Source organism: Euleptes europaea, chromosome 2, assembly GCF_029931775.1.
Source record: "Euleptes europaea isolate rEulEur1 chromosome 2, rEulEur1.hap1, whole genome shotgun sequence".
NCBI classification, from domain to species: Eukaryota; Metazoa; Chordata; class Lepidosauria; order Squamata; family Sphaerodactylidae; genus Euleptes; species Euleptes europaea.
In genome coordinates this window covers 48110045-48133424 of record NC_079313.1, presented here as the reverse complement: position 1 = coordinate 48133424, position 23380 = coordinate 48110045, and the positions used below count along the sequence as shown (strand labels likewise).

Here is a 23380-nt window from a genome sequence, read left to right as displayed (position 1 = left end):
GTATCCTGGACCAAAATCTCTTCCTCCATATTGCCTGAAATGCTTGCCAAAGTGCTTGCTGACTGCTTATTCCTTCTTCAACATACACTCCCAGTGGAAAGTGATGTGCCGGGTGGCCATGGGAGAATGGCAATTGTAAGAGGAGAGCAACTCAACCTCAATCCCGTTATCTTCACTCCATCCACACAACAACGCCCTTTCAGAATGCTTGCCTCAATGGAGAAGGCTTTGGAGTGTCACAGACATGAAAAATTCCTACTAGTCTAGATTTTTTTTCCTAGTGGGACTGATATCTTGTAGACTCCTGCAGAGCCATCCTGTGCAGAGATACTCAGACCATTGATTTCACTGGAGTCACAAGATTACATCCCTGGTTGCTGGAGGCCAGAAGAGTCTGAATTACCTAAGTTATCATTCCTTAAAATATACAGGTCAATTGAGTGGCTTGGCTCCACTGGGGCACTTGGTGGTCCTCCCATCCAAACACTAACCGAGGCTGACCTTACTTAGCTTCCAAGATCTGATAAGATCTGGCTAGCCTGGGCCGTCCAGGTCAGGGCTATAATAAAGCAAATGCCAATATCTTTGCAAAAGTATGTTACTGTAGACTTTTATTCAGTCTGTCTCAGTACAAGTGATATATCCAGTCTCCTAAATGTGATTAAGGGATCACATTACAATCTCTTCCTATCATTGTTGGAGCTAACCATTATGCAAATGTTAAGATCCACATTGCATTTTGCAGTCCTGTTTCTGATCACGATTTCAAACTGGTCTGGAGCTAACCGGTTAGCAAACATTCTGATGTATACATAACACTAACCATAGTTAACTATACAGATTAAGAAGAGGGTATTTGTGTGCAAAGGGGAAAATATAGAAGAAGGAATAACAGAGAGTTCAAGAGATGTTTCCAGTCTCCTATCTCTGTATCAGGTTTATGTGATGAAGGAAGCATTTTGTTGTACAGAGGAAGGCAACAGCAAACCACCTCGGCTGATCTGTTGCCTTGAAAACCCCATGCTCCCTGTGTTGCCATGAGTCGGTTGTGACTTGACGGCACACAATTATTATTAAGCACGTTTTTTTTTTAAGTATATAGCAAAACTAACTTCTGATAGTAGAGCTGAAGTGGCAGGTCATTGACCGAGATGAAGAAAGTTGTAAGACATTTACGAATAAGAAAACCTTTTTTGGCATTAAAAGGGAAATGATGCGATAGAGCAGGGGTCCTCAAACTTTTTAAACAGGGGGCCAGTTCACTGTCTCTCAAACACTGTTGGGGGCCGGACTGTTTCGGGGGAGGAGGAGGCGGCGCGAGGGGGCTCTCCGGAAAAGCATCCTCCTTACAAGCCCGGGCATTCCCCCTGTAGTGGTTAAGAGTGGTGGTTGGGAGCAGGGACTCTAGAGAACCGGGTTTGATTCCCCACTCCTCCACGTGAGAAGCGGAGGCTAATCTGGTGAACCTGGTTGGTTTCCCCACCCCTACTCACGAAGCCAGCTGGCTGACCTTGGGCAAGTTACAGCTCTGTTAGCACTCTCTCAGCCCCACCTGCCTCACAGGGAGTCTGTTGTGGGAGGGTATGGGAAGGGGATTGTAAGGCAATTTGAGTCTCCCTTTAGTGGTAGAGAAAGTTGGCATGTAAAAACCAAGGCCATTTATTCATGGAAGGGTTTGCCTTGGATTTGCCGCTCTCCAGATGCACATTTTCCCCATCCGAATTCTCCAAACTCTCCCCTGGGGTGGGGGTGGGGGGAATTTACTTTTGAGTTCTGAGAATTCGGATGGGGAAAATGTGCATCTGGAGAGCGGCAAATCCAAGGCAAAACCTCCTGTGCATAAATGGCCACAAGTCTTTTTCTTCTCCCTGGAGATATGCCCAGCCCTCCCCCAAGGGGCCCCTACAATTACCTCCAGGCCACAAGGATACCCCCAGGAGGAGACAGAGCCCCGAGCCGTGAGAACGCTACCAACTGTGGCCAAAACAGGAACGCCAGGACAGGAAGGGGGCGACTGGGCGGCATGCGAGGCAGCAAGACGCCTCGCGCACCCCGGAAAGGAGGTTTTGGGCCTGGGAGGGGGAAGGGGGCGACCGGGCGGCACGCGAAGCAGCAAGATGCCTTGTGTGCCCAGGAAAGAGGTTTTGGGCTGGAGAGGGAGCAGGGAAGGGGGCGACTGGGGCGGGAGGGAGGCTTCCAGTTGTGCGTACACAGCCAGGAAGCCCAGAAAAGCTCTGGGGAGGGGGGCAAGGGGGGACTGGCTTCCTTGGTCCCCGGGCCGGACAAAAGCCCTCCGGGGGCCGGATCCGGCCCTCGGGCCTTAGTTTGAGGACCCCTGCGATAGAGTTTACAATAAAATCATATTATACAAAATATACAAATATCATACAATAAAATTTACAATGAAGTCACATTATAGGAACATGCGGATACACTAAGTTGGTTACTTGATTATCACTGTCCCAAGTCAGCCATTATGTGGTGCAAAATTACGATCGCGTTCTCTGATTGCGAGCTGTAGGAACCTTGCCATCAAGTCAGTTATTAGTGGGTCCTGTGTGGTCATAAGGAAGGACACCTTAGTTATAAGGCATTTACTCCAACATAAAATGTCTGTGAATATTTCGGTTTAGAAATCGTGAAGTAGAACACAAACTAAGATCTGATATAGATTTCATAAGCTAATGTGCGGGTTTTTTGGTACAAATAAGCAAGTTCAGACATACTGGTGTTACCTTTGAGGATCAAGCCAGCTATATCTGCAGATCTCATTTGTGAATGATCTTATGCCTGCTGTTACTTCCTTTTCTTCAACAAAACCCCTTTAAAAAAACTTGTTCTATGTTCATTCTTGATAAACAAAAAAAGGGGGTGGGGAGAAGACCCAACCTGAAAAACCAAAAGCTGGGTGGAGGTACCCAAAGGTTGGGTGGAGAAAGGTAAAATAATGTTATATAGAAATATATTTATTTGAGGGCGCTTATAACAGGGTTAAAAACATTAAAATTGATAAAACAAATCACAATAGCAACTATTAAGGCTGATAAACTTAAACCACACACCATGCACGTTTTTTCTTACACAGGATTTTCAGCAGTGGACCTCTGCCTTTCCTCTTGTAGATTCTAATGCTCAACAGCAGATTCGAAAGAGGATTGTTCTTGAAAAGCTGCAGAAAGTGTGAGTATATTTTCCACTTCTGTTTCTCAAATACAAACTGAATAGCCAAATGCAGTTAGTACAGAAGGGATTCCACCCATGAAACAGCGGAGGCAGTGCGTTGCTGCGCACCGCTCCCACCCAAAGCTTCCCAACAGATCTTCCTCTCCTTTCATGCCAAGTTTACCTCCTTGGAGACAAGATGCCTGTGAAGAGTCAGGCCAACCCACCTTTGAGAGAGCCAGGTGCCTCTTGCACCAGCTGTTGTCCAAACGCAGTCCAGCCTCCCTGGTGGAGCATAGCCCTTGCCACTCTGGCTGGGCCTTTTTCCATGAAAGAGGAGCATGCAGGGTCAAACCCCAACATACAGCCTGCCAGGCTGGTGGGGAATTTCAGTATAATGGATGATGCCGCTCTCTGAAGAATTGCAACAAGCTCCAAAACTATCTGCCCTCTGTGTACCAGTTCTCAAAAGAATTGCAGCAGCACCACCACCACCCACATAAAACCACCATAGTTTGCTTATAGGTCTGATTCAGAAAAACAAACTTATTTAATTAATTTATTTATTTATTCAATTTCTAACTCACACCAAGGCCAGGGTCAGGGCGGGTAACATCATTTAAAACCATATATCAAATAACATTAAAATCAGTAAATTTTTAACAATAAACCCTGTAATTTAAAATAATTAAAATCCCAAGATGGCACCCAATTTCCATCATGTAGACTGGGACGAACAGGCAGGTTACCCCTTCAGATCCATACAGAGTTTAACATAAAAGAAAGGGGGAGGTAGGGAGGCCAGTATTGATCTCACCTGCGGCTGTCCTCAGTTATAGGCCTGGTGGAATGGTACTGCCTTGCAGGCTCTGCAGAATTCTTTAAGGTCCCACAGGGCCCTGATGTTACCAGGCAGAGCATTCCACCAGGCTGGAGTCAGGGCCAAAAAGGTCAGCCAAATTTATAATTTCAGATTGGGTCCCGTGCTAAGCAAACCTCACTGTCCTTTATGCTACACAGAAACACTAGTAAACTTGTAGCCAGGTTGCATGATATTTTCAGTATATTTGCATAAGCCTGCAACGAGTTTTAGCTATAAAAGCCCTCACAAATTAAAGTAAAAGATACACCCTTGGAGGGGGGTTGGTTTGTTTATTTGTGTGACGGTTTCTGAATAATGTAACCAAAGAATTGTGTGACCAAATCTTGGGCCAGTTACTGGATAAATCAACCTCATCAGCCTCTGCATAGTCTGTATTTAAAACAATCTGACAAGTAGGGTTGCCAACCTGCAGGTTCTAGCTGGAGATCTTCTAGTATTACAACTGATCTCCAGCCGATTGAGATCAGTTCACCTGGAGAAAAAGGCCGCCTTGGCAATTGGACTCTTTGGCATGGAAGTCCCTCCCCAAACCCCACCCTCCTCAGGCTGTGCCGCAAAAACCTCCTGCCGGTGGCGAAGAGGGACCTGGCAACCCTACTTACAGGATGTTCAGATTTACTTACAAACTGTAAATCATGAATTTCATCTAAACTCCGTAAAACTCAAGGAGGTTTATCTAGACGGTTAATGGCCAGTGGGCTAGATTCTAGCTTGAAGCCAGAAAGTTTGCTGATAATGAAAAGATCTAATTTTGCTTTCTTTTCAGATTGCCCAATGTTTTGGGACCTCTCCATATTCCTCTTGGTGATGTTTACAATGAACTTAAAAATCTTGTTAAGACATTTGCGTAAGTAGAAAAGACTTCCAGACACTTGAACTAGTTAAGTTAATGTTAGTAGATGATACTTGCTAATAAGGCAGGCTAGGGAGCAGTTGAATCACCTGTTTTTGAAGCCATGTGGGGGAAATTTTCCCCCCAGATGTTTTCTCCCCTGGGAAAAAAAACAAATTTGGGGGAAATTGAAGTAGATGCAACACTTATGGTACTTTCCTATCAAACCTAAACGTATTCTTCTCCTTTTAACAACATGAAATACATCATTTATAATTTAGTTATCATATACAGTTATATTACTTGGCATATTTATGGAACGTAAAAATATAAATGCTTTTGTTTTCTAAGCAAAATTGTAAATATAACCAATACTCAGGCAAGAGAGATCTACAACCTGGGTCAGTTATGGATGGATACTTTCACTCACATTTGCCCCTGGTCTGTCTCGTTTTTCCTTGGAGTTATGCATGAGTTATCTGTTTATTAGAGATGACCTCGCTTCCAGCCCTCACAAATCCCAGGAATTCCCTTCCCTCTATTAACCCAATTCTTCCCTCTCTCCTAAGCTCGTGTGTGTGTGTGTAAAGTGCCTTCAAGTCGTAGCCGACTTATGGCGACCCCTTTTGGGGTTTTCATGGCAAGAGACTAACAGGGGTGGTTTGCCAGTGCCTTCCTCTGCACAGCAACCCTGGTATTCTTTGGTGGTCTCCCATCCAAATACTAACCAGGGCTAACCCTGCTTAGCTTCTGAGATCTGACGAGATCAGGCTAGCCTGGGCCATCCAGATCAGGGCCTCCTGAGCTCAGCCCGCTTGAAATCCCCATACATAAGGCAAAGCACTGGACACGGAAGCTTGGGGGAGTGACTTTTCTCTCACAGAAAGAACTGCAGCCAATTACAAAGCAGTGTGCCAAGAGACGGGGATTCAAATGCTTCCTGCTTCCTCTGAGTTCTTTCTGAGCAGAAGAAAGGCATTTAGAAATGAGGCTTGGGTGTCCCCATTCCATTTATTCAAAAAGGGAAAAAAATTACCTATGGGAGTTGTGTTCCCCCACATTTTCCTGTTTTTCTTATAGAAAAATTACCCCCCAAAAAGGCCCCGGACTTCTCCATGCTATATGTTGTGAATAAAACTTTTTTAAAGCATTGTATTCACTTCAAAAGAAAAAAAATCATAGGAGTCTTTTTAGAGTTCCTCAGGATTTCTACTGGAAATTTTTTGAAAGCTCTCAGATTTTCATGTTATATATTTTGAGTGAGAAAAACCTTAACATGCATTAAGGAAAAACTTAAAATGCATTTTGCTCATTCCAAAGGGGAAAAAAACCAGGCAGGCCTTGTAGCACCTCCTGAAGGTCTCCAGGGAGGAGAGGGGCCCCCCACCTCTTCAGGAAGCCCATTCCACAGAACCGGAGCCACGATGGAAAAGGCCTGGGCTCTTGTCAAAGCCATATGGGCCACCCTAAGTGGTGGGATAGCCAACAGATGGCTGCCTGATGACCGTAGTTGGCACAGGGAAATAAGGGAGACAGTCTTTGCATTGAGGCAAAAGGTTCGCTGCCCCCCTTTGTAAGAACAGCAGGTAAAGATAAGAGCCGTAATATTCATTTCTCCATGGCCTGGTGTAATTGTAAATCGGCCTGACCCCCCCCCCCCTTTCATTTTTTAGGCACCGTTATGTTTGTGCTGGCTTGTTTATTTAGCACTGTTGGCTCCTTTGCAACCATGATTAGAACTGGGTTTGCAAATTTGTGACTTGAGTTAGAGAGAAATGCTCAGTCAAATGTAATAAGGTACTATGGTTGGTTCCAGAACTGGGGAGGAGGAGAAGAAAAGAGCACCCATGTCTGTGTAGGACTTCTGAGACTGGGCAGGATTTGTATTTGTACTGACACAGGACTTTTTCTGGTCCTGATAGGGATGTTTGCCAATAGAGAGGGGTTGAAGTGGTCAAAGATACTGCTCCCAAGTTTCCTGCAGGAGGATCACCTGGAATTCTCTTAACCTATCTACAACCTCTGAATCCAAAGAACGACCCTTCCAACCGCAAGGTTCCAAGAGAGTACCCTCATAACCCCATTCTCCTTCTTCAGTAGTCAGTTATCTAGTGATGGTAGTGCATTGACTAACTTTGTAATAGCAGGGGCAGGTCAACTGGAAAGGGGCGTGATAAATCAACTAAGCTAGATGAACACTTAGAAGGGAGCACTTGCGGGGATGTGGTCAAATCAACTGCTAACTGAGAGGCTGAGAAGAAATCTTTTGTAGAACATGTTTTCCACCCAGTTCCTCTCCTCACTAGACTTAGGGGTTTCAGGGGTTGGAGCAACTGGGGGAGTAAAACTTTTTTCTTGGCCAAGAGATTTCCTTTGCTCAGGAAAAAAAGGAGTACTAACATCCAAAGGGGCTGGCTTTTTCTTTCTCAGGGCTTTAGAAAGTGGCCCAAACACCTTTCCCTGAAGACTCTCCTTACCAAGGTAACTGGTTTTCCCTTGTCCCCCAACAGACTGCACAGCAGAAAAGTTAAAAACTGAGGGTTTAGTTTCTGCAAAATTGTACTTTGGGAGGGTTGGGGGAGCATCCTGCCTTTCTGCTTCTGCTGACTGAGTACCTAGGAGTACCTTTTTCATTCTGTTGAATCTCATAATTAAGTTCTGTTGTTCCACAGGAGGTAGCAGTTTGTATGATTGATACAACCTTAGTTCTGAACAGTCTAGTTCCAATTTCTTCTCTCTCGACTTACTAGGCTGTAGCAGTTTCTTAGACCCTGACCTAGCTAAAGCGGTCTGACGATGTGAGGAGTCTTTACAACAGGGATGGGGAACCTTTTTTCCGCCAAGGGCCATTTGGATATTTATAACATCATTCGCGGGCCATACAAAATTATCAACTTAAAAATTTGCCGACCAATACGTTTCTCCATGGCCCGGGTGGGAAAGGGTTAACACAGTTTCTTGGGTGGTCCTAGCAGCTCCATAGCTAATGACTCTTCTGCAAGGGGGGGGGAAGGTTCCTTTTCTCAGCAAAACAAACTCGCATCTGCCTTGAATAGAGGCTATTCCTGTCTGCGGGAGGGTGCGGATCACCAGTCTTAGATCCTTCTGAGCTAGAGATCTGCCAGGACCCACAAAGGGCCAGACCAAATGATTTTGTGGGCCTTAAACGGCCCCCGGGCCTGACGTTCCCCACCCCTGCTTTACAAGGTGTTACCAGGGGGGGATTCCTTCTTAAAGACATGAATCATGTACACCCCATGATAAAAAACCTCGTTTTCTTGGTCCAAATGACAGTAGGCATTTCTGTAGAATAAAAAGAGAGTAAAAGTGTCTTCATTCTTATAGGACTAGGTAGCATCATCACAGATTTCAAATCAATAGTCTCTATGGATCTCTAACAGTTGGCTCAAATTAGCTTTAGCTTGGTCTAAGGCAGGGGTCTCAAAACTGCGGCTCCAGAGCCGCATGCGGCTCTTTGGCCCATTGAGTGCGGCTCTCCGAACTTGGTTCGGAGCCCCTGCTCTTGCGCCTGCTCGTGCCGGCAGCCAGGCTGCGGAGCCGGCGCACCTGAGAGAGAGAGAGCGGGCGAGCTGTCTCTCCCCCCCCCCCCGCCGTGGAGAATGGCCGGGTCCCCCTTTCCCTTGCCGTCAATGGTTGGGAGGCTAAAGCCTCCCCTCCCCTCTAGCCGCGCGATTGCTGGGCGGGCGGCTCGGCGGTTCCTGGCCCCCCGCCTATCAGCTGTTGGGCGGGCTTCCTTTGGTAGACCTGGCCTCCAGCTGAGTCCCATTGGGAGGCCATGTCTACCCACTGGCTTTCTTGGCGGTAGACCTGGACTCCGAGGAGGGGAAAAAGTCCCCCTTCAGAGGCCAGGTCTACCAATTGGCTTCTATGGGCCTCCGGAGGCCAGGTCTACTGCCAAGAAAGCCAATGGGTAGACCTGGCCTCCCAATGGGACTCAGCTGGAGGCCAGGTCTATCAATAGGCTTTTATGGCGGTAGACCAGGCCTCCAGACGAGGACTCCGGACGGGGAGGGGGAAATGGCAGGGACTTACAATTTAATTTTTATCAATAAATAAGATCACTATTAAGTATATCAAGTTTTATTCAGTGTACTTATAGTTTGATTAAAAGTTAAAACTTTAATTAAACTTTATTAAGTTAATAAACAGTGTACCTACCTATATAGTTTAAGTTTAAGAAATTTGGCTCTCAAAAGAAATCTCAATCGTTGTACTGTTGATATTTGGCTCTTTTGACTAATGAGTTTGCCGACCCCTGGTCTAAGGTATGCCGAAAAGGAATAAAACCATTGAAAGGATAAACTTTCAAGGTAATTTGTGCTGGCTGCTTAACTAACCATTTCTCCTTGTTAGGGCCCCTTCTAACTTGCAAAGCTCTTGCTGAGTCAACTGAGATGTTCTTAGGTAATAAGAAAGCTAATTTATTGCTAATGTCCTGTAACTTGGAAAAAATATTCTGTAAGGTATCAGCAATAAGAAAAGTGTGGGCTGCCAACATCTTTAGCATAGAAGTAGCAGAGATACCATCACAGTCCTGCCTACTTAATTTTGGACCTGGCATCCCACCCACAGAATTGGAAGGCTCTTTAACAAACTGAGACAAAAATGGCCAGCTATTGTCTAAACACTGAAACCTGCTTTCCGTTGCCAGCTGGGAAGTTAAAAAATAGTCCATCCTACTTTGCTTACAATGTGAACTTAATATATCCCTTAAAGGGCATGCTCTTTTCTGACTCATTAAGAACATAAGAAAAACCATGCTGGATCAGACCAAGGCCCATCAAGTCCAGCAGTCTGTCCACACAGTGGCCAACTAGGTACCTCTAGGAAGCCCACAAACAAGACAACTGCAGCAGCACCATCCTGCCTGTGTTTCATAGCACCTAATATGTTCGGCATGCTCCTCTGATCCTGGAGAGAATAGGTATGCATCATGACTAGTATTAAATTAAAAGATATGTAAAACAATTTTTTAAAATTCTAAAATACCATATAATACCTAAAATGCCTATAAATACCTGTAAAAATTCTAAATACTTAAAATCAATATATAATATACGGTACATAAAAACTTAGTGACTCAGCACAGAAATTTCAACCACCTTTTAATATATATATATATATATATATATATATATATATATATATATATATATATATATATATATATACACACACACACACATACACACACACACACACACACACACGAGAGAGAGAGAGAGAGAGTTAAAAGTGGTGAGAATTTAGTAGGAGGTTAATGAGAAAGCGAGAGAGTAAGCAAACGTTCCTCAAAGCAGAATGAGAGGGAGAAAAGGAGAGGCAGGAGAGCGTCCTCCGAATATTAAAAACAAACACTTTGGAATGTAATAGAGCTCAATTAAGAGACAAAAGCCCTTCCGTGGCCCACCGCCTTGCTTCTCCCACTTACAAAACCCCCCTTTCCTTGCCACCACTACATATCAACCTCCATGATAAAATGCTTAAAATAAAAAACAAAAAATAATTATAATATCTAAAATAGGTAAAATAAAATATATAAACTAGATAAAATATAAATAGATAAAATAAACACTCTGTTCGCACTGCCTGCACTCCAACCTAAAACCCTTACAATTAAGCAAGGGAGGTGGAGGGGAAGGTGAGAAGGAAAAGAAAGACAATGCCAATAAAACTAGAAAACAAGATAAGAGCTTGAGTAGACCTAAAAAAGGCAGCGGGAGATTAAAAAAACAAATATAATAAGCCCTAAATAAAAGCTAAAACAAAGAAAGATAAAAGCTCCAGATATGGAGTGCAGCGTCGAGCATCCTGCAGGATCACACCGGAAGCCGGAAGTCCATCTCCCAAAATACTGGAATTTGAGCGCATCCAATTAAGTTCAAAATGAATAAAAAGAAATAATCCTTTGCTCAATGAGTGATTGAAGTAGTGAAATTCGCTGCGAGAGAATGTAGTGATGGCCGTAGGCATAGACTGCTTTAAAAGTGGATTAGACAGATTCATAGAGGATAGGTCTATCATTGGCTGCTAGTCATGGTGAACCTCCACATTCAGAGACAGTAAACCTATGCAACAAAGTGTTAGGCAATATCAGGGGGAGGCCTTGACCTCTATGCCGTTTGTTGGCTGTAGTGTAAAACCGAACGCTAGATTAGATAGTCTGATCCAGCAGGGCTCTTCTTATGTTCTTAAGTACTTTTTTCTGTATACTGTCTCATAGTTTATGGTTTTGATGCATTATATAAATGAGCCAAAATTGCAATAGAGAGTAAAAGAAGATATAGAAAATATCATTTGACTTAGATGATGTATTTTCTTTTTATTTTGTTTGTGTGCTGGTAAAAAAAACAAAAAACGTTCGGACTAAGAACTGGAGAAAAGCCCTGTTCCAAAAGACCAGAGCACATGGTCATTATGTAGGGGAGTTTTTTTTCCTAAAGGGAAAAGAGTATATTGTGAACAGAGCAACAGCAATTTTCAGCTCTGTTGATTTTTAAAGGAACACTTGCTTTTCATCCTATTCTGCTCACCATTTTATTCAGTCGCCACTGCTGGAAAGTACACTGAGGAGTCCTCTGGAGACATTTTAGAACAGTTATAGTAGTTCTTCCTAAGCAAAGTCCCCAAGTGCCTGTAAGCTTTCTTAATAAAAACAGAGATGTCAAATAATCTCCAGAGTCACCTGGGGCCTTTGGTTGAAGAGAGAGGCAGGGAAAAATAATATAGGAATCCTGGTTAAATGAAGAAGTTGGCAAATGTGTTGTGTGTTTTTTAAATCTGAACTCCATTTGTTTAGTTAATTGTTAAGATGATTGTATGGCATTCTTAGTTTATTCATAGTTGCAGGAATAATACTTCATATACACAGTATATATACACATGCACACTTGTGCTTTTCTCTAAGGGATTCTTTTTATCTGTTTTATGGTCTGCTCCTACCCTGAGGACTGTTTTATTAATATCATTTTAGAATGTTCTGTTTGCTTTGTGCTCTTTTATGCCTTGGCTTTTGTCTATTTTCCTTGACTTGTTTTTCTTGGCTTGTTTTTGTTGACCTGTTCTTATTTATTCTACTGTGTTAATTTGTTTTGTTGTGGGATTTGGTTTGTTGACTTCTTTTTGCTGTCTTAATTGTTTTTGTTTTATTGTTTTTGTTGTGAGCTGCCTCAAACAGTTGCAGCATACAATGACCTAAATAAGTAAATAACATTATCTTCTTATTAAAAACACAGTATATTAAAGGGTTATCAATAAGATTTGGTATAGTAGAAAATGCCATAGTCTACACGACCCAACATACAAAGAGTTGCAAACAATATGAGGGGCTTTTCAGTACAAAGCAGGGGTTGACAACTAGTGTCCTATGGGTCAAAGATATCTTTGGGCCCTTGATCAGGTGGAAAGAAAAATGGGGGCACACATTCTTTAATAAATTATATTTAAAATGTAGCCTTCTGAGCCTAGATTCAGTACCTCATGCTCTGCTTTGTCCCAAACAAAACGGTTATGGCTACCTAAAAAGAAAGGATTGCAGCCACAGACCCTAAGAACACTTTCCTGGGCATAAGCCCACCTGAATAAAATGGGATTTACTTTGGAGTAGAGCTGCTTATCTCTGTCAGCTCTGGCATACCTTCTGAATCAGAAGGGAGCGAGGTGGAGGGCAGGGGGAGAAAAACGGAAGGAAGTGAACTTGGGGAGTTGGGGGTGATAGTGGACAGGTTTTCTGCCTCCAAGAAGTCCATCACATTTAGTTGCCTACTGTTGATAGAAACCTATACCTCTTTCCTTTTTTTTGACTAGACACATTTTGAGGTTAACTTGCAAACTTTGAACCTGCTCTCCAATTTGACTGCCACTAAAACACACACACACACACAAAACAAGTGTTTTTGTGATCTCTATTTAAAGTAGGGGAGGACCAGGTTATGGCTCCCTAGAACTTGGAACCTAAAGTATAATTAGGGGCTAAGCCGTTTCTTACGAAAGCTAAAGTAAATAAGAAAGTGCTAGATTATACACTTTTTTGGTATCAGTGTTCTAGCGCCCATCAACATTAGATGTTTCTGATAAGGTTATTAGAGGTAATTTCACATAAAGTCTGTGTATATCTTGAAAGAAAAGCACTCTACTCTCTGTGCAAGCTTTTTCCTCCCTGAGTATTCAATTAACCAATGATCTTGTAAAAAAAAGCATTTAAAAGAATTATTGTTAAATCTTTAATACTGTTTGTACACCTCTTCCTGCGACTCTTGCGTTTTTTTAAACAACTCTTATCCCTCTACTGCCACACTCATCATGAGAATTATCCCACCAAGTCTCCATAATGCCTATTAAATCATATCCCTCCATCCAGATTAGAAATTCAAGCTTCTCCTGTTTATTCCTTATACTTTGGGCATTAGTATACAAACACCACAAGCCTTGCACCCCCAGGCCTGACATCATCCATATCTCATTGTTTTGGGCTCTCCATCTGCTTCTCAAATGGCTCCCTATTATCCCCCTCTAAGTCCAAGGCCCCCCAGCAGATGTCTTAATTCCCCTCCAACATTCTTTTGCCTTTATGTATTCCCCAGATTTTCAATTCCTTTGTTTTGGACAAGGAGAAATGTTCTAGAACCTCTGGTGCTCCTGAACATTTTGAATATAACCTCTGATGGTTGTGCCTATAGAATTCCTACTACCTTGTCTCGTGTACACGTATGAATGTATGTTAAGGAGAAGAATTGTTGAGTTGCTTAGAGCAACCTAACCTGAAAAATTTCTCTAGGTGATGGCAGGGACTACTAAGGTCTGTCCAGTGTGTCCAAGGGCACACAGCAGATTCAGAGAAACACGGGGAATCTGTAACAGGAATAATCATTATTTATTCCTTGCCTTTCTGCTTTCTCGTGTGTTAATTCCATCAACCACACTGTACAGCCCAAAGGGGAGCTCTGTCATCTCAAACAACCATCATTTCCATCCTTGGTGACAACCTGGAAACACTTATGGGCTTTCTACATACAAGCTAATAGGTGCATTTTAGAATTTTCTCCTCTGGTCTTTCACTAGCACAGCAAATATGAATGGGCTAAGAAAATTGACTTTAAAGAAGATGGAGCATGAAAAATAATGACTTTTCCTGTGTCTCCAGCAGTAGCTTTTTTGACAGGCAAAGGCCTAGAACTAATGAACCATTTCTCCATGGGACACACTCTTGACCATTTTCTGAAAGCTCTTTTGAGGCCTTGGTGTTGACATACAGCTTGTTACTGAAAGTGACTGCCCTTTCTCTACTACTTATTATTAAAGGCATCACACCTGTAGGTTGTTTGCTTCAGTCGGAAGTGGCTTCTTCGGTACCACTGCACAGGTGATGAACTTTCTCTGGGACAGGTGTTGGAAGGTTTCTGACTGTAGAGCCCTGACAGCTCCTGCCAGTCTAGTGACTGTGTTGTCTGGCTTGGCACAATTCCTTTGAGCAGATTATTGGTGTCTTCTACCTCCACTCTAAGTAGCATATTAATGGCAACAACTAGTGTTGAGACCTTGCCAATCAATACTGACACTGAGAGTTAATTGACACAAAATAAACTGCATCCCTCAATTTGTGTACAAGAATGATGCCTTTTTGTACTCTGATCAATAATGTCTTCTTGTAGGGTATTGAAACAAAGCTGCTGCTTTCTGTGCTGTTTGACAGAGGTCTCCCCTGTGTTTTTGGAGCTGTCTCTTCCATTCTGTCTCATCAAGGCAGATTAACTGGAAGGTTACATATGAATTGCCTGTCAGGATGATTCTGTCAGGCATTCTTAAGTGTTTATCGCTGTCACCAGTATTGAGTCTAGACCTTCAGCCTTTGTCTGGTCTCTTATTCACAAAACAAGAAAATACAGTGGTATTGCAAGTGTTTGCTTTACACAGAGGACATTTTCCTGCTTTGTTCTTTATGCACCTGTTCTAAAGATGCTGTGTCTCCTTAAGTTCAGTTGAACTTATATCCTAATAAATACATGTAGGATTACAACCTAATCGATGTTATAAGGTTTGTTCTTAATGGAGTCATTGATTTCCTTAAAGGACTATGAAGCAAGAATCTCATAGGGATTAGTAAATTTCATTGGCTAAAGTTGAAGATTTTTTAAACTTGATTTATAACACTATTATATTGTATAGTTTTTCTCTGCCCTTTCCACATAGATAAATGCTTTAGCAGCCATTTCTTTTCAGAATGTTTTTCAAAACTGTGGGAAAGAATCAGAGGGGGGGGGGAAAGAAACGTAGTTAAAATAACTCAAAGCCAGGAGCTTAATTAGATAGTATGTTACTGGGGTGTGTGTGGGTTAATTGTTCTGTTTGCTTTTCTACTATAGGAAAATAAGCATGTGTTGTACACTCTAACCACAAATATTGTTGTTTGTGTGCTGCATTTTCTTGCATCCTTGGACACAGATGTGACTTCATAGATGGACTCGTGTCTTTATTGAGCCATGTTACCAATTGGATGTGATTCACAGGATTATGTCTGCATCCCAAGAGCCCCATGGGAAGCTTCTGTATGTGCAGTGTATTGGGGCGGGGGTTCCAGTTGCAGGCTTTCTTCATGCTATTTTTAAAATCCAAATATTAATATTTTGGTCAATCATGAGCACCAGTGAAAACCTAATCTAATTCCATTGTAATCTCTGATTTGATGACAGATATTTTCAGCAGTGCAACAGGCGTACCTGACCAGGAGTCAATTCTGGGTGCACTATGTGCAGAATAAAGGTTCACCTTCAGTCCAGGTTACTCAGCTAACATTCTGAAAGACACTCTATTCTTTATCAGCCTTCAGCATCACTGACAGCAACATTAACCTCAAAACTGTCACTTAATAGAAAAGAAGCTGCTTGTAGCAGGGCTTTGAAACTGAGTTGTCCACCTAACTTCCTGTGGACAGCACTAAATATACATTCTGTATCTTTTACCTTTTCCCCCTCTTGGGTACACAGGAGTTGATTTGCTTTTTGCAGTCAAGTTCAAGCTTTTTGTAGTCAGGTAAAAAGGAAAAGGACGAATCTTATTTCTGTGATATCACCATGAGACAACCCAATTTCATTGTCAATTACCCAGGGAAAATTATGTTATAGTATCTTACCTTTGTAAAGGTTTCTGTATGAGTTGGTGACACTTGAGAACAGAAGTCATGAAAACATAGGCCCGTTCTGTTGCAGTCTAGATGTGCCCATGTATAAAGAAACCTTGGTCTGGTCTTTGAAATTAATACAATTACCAACGTGAGTTTTCCTTTTTGTGTTTTTCAGGTTAACAAATAAAAATATTATTCACAAAATTCCAGAATGGACCCTTATTGCCCTTGTGCTGTTGTCTGTGTAAGTACGCTAATGGAATTCACTACTTCTCAATATACATAACATTTGTTGAGCTGTTGGAAATAAACTGAATATAATTACTGTGAAGAATATTCAGAACTGTTGAGTGGTTAGTTTGTTTAAGTAAGAAAGGGACTTTCGTAATTTGACCTCTAGCCTGGCCAGTTTTATTTCCTCTCTCTTGTTAACAGCTGCAGAGGTGACAGGACTTGCAGAAACGATGAGAGAAATGGAAACAAGCAGTAAAGTCAGTGCTGCTGGACTTGCAAATAGCCTGGCATTCTTCCGCAGCCTGATATTTGAGGGAGAACACTTTCCTTTGAACTTGGGCAACTTGATGCAATTAGCTGTGAGGGTCTAGCCCAGTCAAATACATCTACTTGCTCACTACATTGAACAATTAACATCAGTTGGGTCCTGCCAGGGGCCCAGTCCTATTTCACCTTTTCCGTAAGTCCCAAGCAGAAAAAACAGAAATCTCTTGACCCATTGTGGGTTGGACATAAAAGTCTGTGCTGTGCCTGGCTTGGTGCAGTGTGGCTAGCTTGTCCTAGCCCTGAAGGAATAGATGGTCACCTAGGCTTATAAAAGCAGCTAGGCTCCTTCTCCATTAAGCCAAATCCCCAAACACCCTGTTTGGCTTTATGTGTGTCCCTGCAATGAGCTGTAAATGTTTCCAGATATAAATTCTCTAAGCCCCTCTCCAAAGTAATTCATCTTCCTAGGAAGAGTAAATTTGTGTGGGCAAACAGGGGACTCAAGGAAGGCTATACTAGAAGGCATTAGAGTAGGCTCCAGCGAGACCTACATCAGTGTCACCCCAGTGTGTGTGCTTTACTGATTATTTTACCTAATCAAGTATTTGTTTTGTAGCTAGAATTTATTAAAAGATCTTTATAAGTGTGTAAAATTAACATGGTATGCTTTTGGTTTTACTGTACATAACATGCTAATTCAGATACCAGTGCATTTTGCATGGGAAAATTTTCCAAGCTCGGCTTCCCCAGAAAATCGATATCACTGATTCTAATGCTGTACCTTTTCCAACTCCCTGTACAGACAACCTCCAGGTACTCCTGGGGGCTATTCTGTGTGGTCCACAGCCTGTGCAGCTACCACTGGAGCTGTACTCCTGATCACAAGGTTGTGTAACTACTCTAACCTATCACAATGCCTCCTGATCAGGAGCAGGAGGATGGAAAGATACCATCGCTGGAGTGCTTTTCTGAGTCCCGCTCTTAAAAGTTAAATAGTAGGAAAGTAAATTCTCAAGTAATAGAAACCGCTTCCCAAATGAAAGTATATATTGGGGGAAATTACTTTCATTTCTTCTTAAAAGAAAAAAATACAAATCACTGGTGGCTTAAAAACTGTCATGGTTTGCCTTTTAGTAAAGCTGAAACCATTGAGCCATCTTCGTGTGCCTTTCAGCTTGAAATACAAGATTGCAAAAATCTTATTTCCAAGGCTTTTTATTCCTGCACTGCTGCTTTTTCTTCTGGGCTTGCTGGGTCACTGGAGTCTCTAGGACAGAGAAGTGCTTACCAGCCATTCACAGAATGAAATGTGTTATAGGCCAACCACATAGCATCCCCAGAACTGCACTTACTTTGATATTGCTTCAGTCTGACACATTGTTCTGCTTTTGGTGTCCCAAGGAAGGCTATACTAGAAGGCATTAGAGTAGGCTCCAGCGAGTCCTACATCAGTGTCACCCCAGCCAGATACTGCTCAAATGATTCATTAAATCAGAACACAGAAAGTAACTTTACTTGAAGGCCTTGGTATCAATTATTTATTGACTGTAAGAACAAATCTTTTGTCATTTTTTTACGATACACTTTTCTGGTTGAGTTCCTAATGTGTGAAACGGATCTTATGAATTTTTCAAATGGTGTCTTTACATTTAATAAAAGGGTGCCTGTTTTGTTCACAAGCAAATATGTGTGTCTCTGCAATGAGCTGTAAATGTTTCCAAATATAAATTCTCTAAGCCCCCCTCCAAAGTAATTCCCCTTCCTAGGAAGAGTAAGTTTGTGTTGCCAAACAGGGGACCCAATGTCACATTTTTCTTCTGTAAGAGCCAGATACAGCATTCATAAGTAGGAGCTGTTGTTGTGGTGTGTTGGACTTCAACAGTTCAAATATCCACACAGGTTAGCAGAGAGTGACTGGCTCAAAGTCACCCAATGAACTTCATGGCTAACCGTGCAGTCCTAAACAGAGTTTAGGATTGCACTGTAGTTTACTTAATTTGAGAATAAAATAGAATCATCCCCATCTTTGGGTCTGTGACAAAATGGTGCAATAAAGTGATGGCAACCCTATCTGGCCCTAAAAGGGCAAGGTTTAGAGACAACTTCATACATTAAAAATATCTGGCTACACACTGGTCTTGGAGCCAGTTTAATGTTCATCTTTAAATTGGCTGTGCCGATGACATGTGCAGGAAAAGTTACTAATCTCATCATGAGATGAAAATCAGCCTGATTTCATAACCAGCAATCAGATGACTACTTAGCTGTATGGTCCTCTCCAGTGCAAGTGTGCACAAGATGCAGGTTTTGCTGGATACATTTTGAAAAGGGCTGGGGGTCAGCAGAGGAGGCTATGGTCTGTCTTCTGCCTGGACAATTGTCAGGCAGGAGGCAAAGAGAAGGAAGGACAAAGTGGCACAATCACTTTCTGTTCCATTTCTGAGGCAAAGGAGCTGCCCAATGATTGGCAGGTGCTGAGAAGGGAGGAAGGAAGAGGCCTGCAAAAAAAAATTAAATCATAATGGGGACCTTTGTGTTGCTTAAAGTTGAGAACTGTACCCTGGGTCTTTTACAGAAATTATCTGGCCTCAAAATGAATTCAGAAGGGAAATATTCTCCTAGATCCAGTCGTACTCTTCCAGAAATGTTAAAGCTGTGGTGTATATCGAAAACAAGAACATTATTAATAGATGTCCCTTCCTGGCACAGAGATTTATATAAGTAAGAAGGCAATCCTTTGAAGACTGGCAAGACAAACCGGCCAATCTATTTCTGTGTGCACAAAGTGTTATTCATGTGAAGGCTGCATATGGCATATGTACTGTAAAGAAATCAGACTCACATCTAGAGCTTAGGATATCTGATCCCCCTGCCACAAGTAGGTGCTGGTTCTAAGAACACTGATTACATATTAAGCAGGTCAGATGAATTGACACAGTTCCCTCCCCATATTTATGCCTACCAACAGGATGATCCTTAAACAGCCCATTGCTATCTGAGTTTGTGCACTGAGACATGTGTGTGTGTGTATCTAGATTTTGCAATTTGTTAGCTGAATAATATCCGTAACCCTAAGTATGACATTTTAGAAAACTTCTATCAGAACCAAGCAATGGCTAGATGCCTTGTTAGCCTTTGTTGCTGATATCTCTGCTAAGGGTTAGTTAGCAGTTCTTTGTACTAAGCATTGAGACTGTTCTTCCAGGTTGCTGTTACAGAATTAAAGTATTGATGATTGCAATAAAAATATACTGTTAGCAGATACAACTTTTCCCCCAGAGATATTTGCTAGATATCAAATGAAGCAACTAAATAGATACTAGAACAGTATTTTAAAGATGGGTCGGGATTGGTGAAGAGTTGTGCTACACCAGCCTGGACGCTTGGCTGTTATTAGTGTATACCCCTGGTACAGCCTAATGGAAAGCTTTCAGGATAATTTCCAGAAACGTCTGCTTTCATTTTATTTATCTGATCGGGCTGGTTCCAGTGAACTGTGGTCAGTTTAATCTGCAAAGCCAATGCAACAGTTTCCTCCCATCTATTAAAAGCCTTAGAGACTTTCTGGATGTTCTGGGACTAGTATGGTAAGCATTGGGGCTCTGTAGTTAAGCAAACTTGAAACTCTCCTGATCGCTAAAGGAAAGCCATTGCTAGACATGCACTTTGGGAAAATATACCATGTGCACATAGGCTCTGGAGGTTTGCTTTGTAAGGAGTAGGAATACTGAGACTGAAGCCTCTACATGCAAGTGCTTTGTTGTATATACTAGCAGAGGATAAAGCCCCCTATTGCCTGTAAAGGCTTCAAGGCACCTACAGAATGCTTCTTTACTTGTACGCTAGTAAATTTTATGTATCTAATTTATGTATCTAAGGGGGGTTTATTTCACATTTTTTAAAAGTGTTATGCCATACTGGGGATGAGATGGTGGCTCTATGACCTTCCTTCCTTTACATCTGGGTCGTAACTGACCGCAAAGAAATATTTGCAAGTAGGCAAACCGTTTTAACAAAAGCAGTGCTGCTTCATTTGAAATATTTACACTTGGGGAGCAAGTATGGTCAAAAAGCAGTCTACAGATTTACTAAAATAAATAGTTGTTCTGAAGTGTTTTGATCTCTTTCTCCATTGTTTGCTCTTGTTTTCTCTAAAGGTTAGATCCCAGTTAAAGTGAACAAGGGACAAATGAAATGTTGCATATCAAAGTTACAAACCTAATTAAAGTAAACAATAACTCCTTTATTTTGATGCAACATTTAAGATAAGGAAGTGTTGACTATGTAGTATATTTAAATTCATTCTCCAGAAGGTTTTGTCTTCAAGCAAATGGAACTTGAGAAAGGTCTCAGAGGCTTATGTGACCCCCTGATAGCATTCCTATATAGTAGTGCACTTGTGCAACTAATACAATTCCATATTTCACTTCATTTTAAAATCCTTGCCAAACAGAATTAATTGTTTTTGCTTTAAAGAAATGCAATGACTAAATTGTGGCCTATTGCATTAGAAAGCAAAGCTTCAGTTACATGGGCCTGGCCTTATAAAGCCTGGCCTAAACTAACAGATCATACATTCTTGTATTTTCAAGGTGTGATGAATTGAAGGGAGACTTGGATTCCCCCCCCCCCCAGGGAAATTAGGTCTGTCAGAAATTTGATGGCACACAGAGGCTTGTAAAAGTTCAAAACAACCGGAATTTATTTATAATAAATAGATAGGATGAGGATTTAGGCAGGTAAACCTGGATTTCAGAAAGGTATTAGGATATTCCAAAAGCAAACAGAGAGTAGGCTTTTCACAATAGCATATATATACACAAGAGAAGTTTGGTTCTCCTAGATGGTATGGCTAACTTCACTTCAGGATGCTAGATCTTTGTTTCACTGACTGAGAAGCTTGTTTTTGTTTGTCAGTTTCTGGTTAAGATTTCACTTGAGTTGACTTTAAAACACACTCTAGTTTCAGTTTCTGGAGTAAGGAACTACCTGACACTCTTCACCAGTTTAACACCTAAATTGGACGGGGATTACTCAGGACTCCACAGATTAATTCTCCTCAGCCTTACTTAGGGATCACTCAATATACTTGAGATGACTTTCCTCTCCCTGGATTTTGAGAACTCTCCTATGCCTCAGAGCTAAATCCCAATGTCAAAACCGAGACACACTCTATTCACTCAGAGTTAACGTCCTTATTACCCAGTTGCTGATTCTGTATTAATCAGACAACTTAAAATCGTGTTCCTTGATGTTTTACTCCTGAGGACGAATCCTCACCCAGCACACAGCTGCCACTACCTTGTCAGAGCTCTGTCCGTCTTGAACTCTGGAGCTGAACTGACTCACTGTCCGACTGAGAGCTGAATGTAACACTAGGGCCACTCCCAGGACTCCCTTTGGCTGTCACTCAAATGCCTCTAAGGCAAGAACAGACTCCTGGATTTTTGGCATTCTTCACACAAGACTTGGTTTACTATGTGAATGTAAATCATAGTTTTACATTTTATGTATATCCCGCTCCCCATGTTATGGTAGTGACTGTGTGTGCTATATGGCAAAACAAATCAAGAAAATTTGCTAAGTGTAATTCAAAAAGTCCATCCTCCACCTTGTGTAAAGAGACACATACATTGTATTCAGAGTAGTTGTGAAGAAAAAAAAAAGTATATATTGGCGTTACTGTTGGGCTGTTACCAACAGGATTTAGACATAAACGTTTGTCAAGGAAGTTAGTTTGGGTTCACCCACTGAACAAACCTGACTGAAACATATTCCAGGGTAAAATATATCACATACTTGTGGTGAAAATGGCTCTTGAAAATGTACCCACTTCCTATTAATAGCTAACCATAATATGTGAAATACAAACATTTGCAGACTTGAAGCACTGTCCATCTGTTGAAAGGAAAACATGCTGTTAACCAGAGCCTTGGCTGTTCAAAGTGTCAATCCATTATATAATTTTCTAAAGAAGGGCTCATCTTTACTGATAACACATCCTCTAATATTTTAGATCCAGTGACTTTTCATTGAATTAAAGTTAGAAGGGGTATGTGTACATGCTTTTCTTACTCAGAACTCTTCCTTATATGCAAGCTGAGAACTTCCAAGCAGTCATGAAAGGGGAACCAATTTTGGGGAGGGGAAAAACTCCCCAGATCTTCTCTTCCAGGATTCTAAAAGCTCTCAGTGCTCTCCTTTAACCAACTCTTAAAGCATTCTGTGCCGCTGGACCATATTTAGACCTCATCAGACTGTTGGAGGCAGGGACTTTTTCTTTCAGTTAATTTACAAAGCCTTAGTTTCCAGTGAGTCTTCAAGTAGGTACCTTCTCTGTCGGTGGCCTAGTTTTGCTGCTTTTACAATTGGCGCAAACCACTCGTTTACTATTAGACCAATTGTATTTGGGGTATATTTATTGTCCCACACAAAATTCCATTGTATTTTGAGGTGGCAAAATGGCACCATAAATCTGTTAGTAGTACAGAAATCAGTGTCTATCAGTCAGTCAGTCTTTATTATGGCCCACAGGCCATAGAGAAGCAGTGGAAATCAGCATGTTTCACAACATCCAGGGCCTGTTTAAAACACCTGTAATTATGAGTGGCTTTTAAAAAATATTTTAATTTTAATGGCTTGTTTTTAGTATTGCTGCGATTTTAATTGTCAGTCATGTTGAGGAGGACTCTGGACAGGTAGCACAGAAATATCCTAAATAAAATAATCATGAACTTTTTTTGTATTGGGGGGATTGTAATTTTACCCCAAATATTTATCTCACCACAGATGGATATGAGTTCTCCAGCAAAGCCTATTGTTTGTACCAATGTATAGACGCTAAAACACTTCAGTGCTTCCC

General features: G+C 41.7%; 1 protein-coding gene across 1 annotated transcript in view; it reads left to right on the top strand.

Annotated features, from left to right (window-relative positions):
- Window positions 1–23380, top strand: part of RPAP2 (RNA polymerase II associated protein 2) — a 70868-nt gene that overhangs the window by 27455 nt on the left and 20033 nt on the right. The window contains exons 9-11 of the mRNA XM_056844742.1: window positions 3086–3180; window positions 4812–4892; window positions 16193–16261. Of these exons, the coding sequence (XP_056700720.1) occupies window positions 3086–3180; window positions 4812–4892; window positions 16193–16261 (245 nt within the window). The remainder of the gene's footprint in view (window positions 1–3085; window positions 3181–4811; window positions 4893–16192; window positions 16262–23380) is intronic.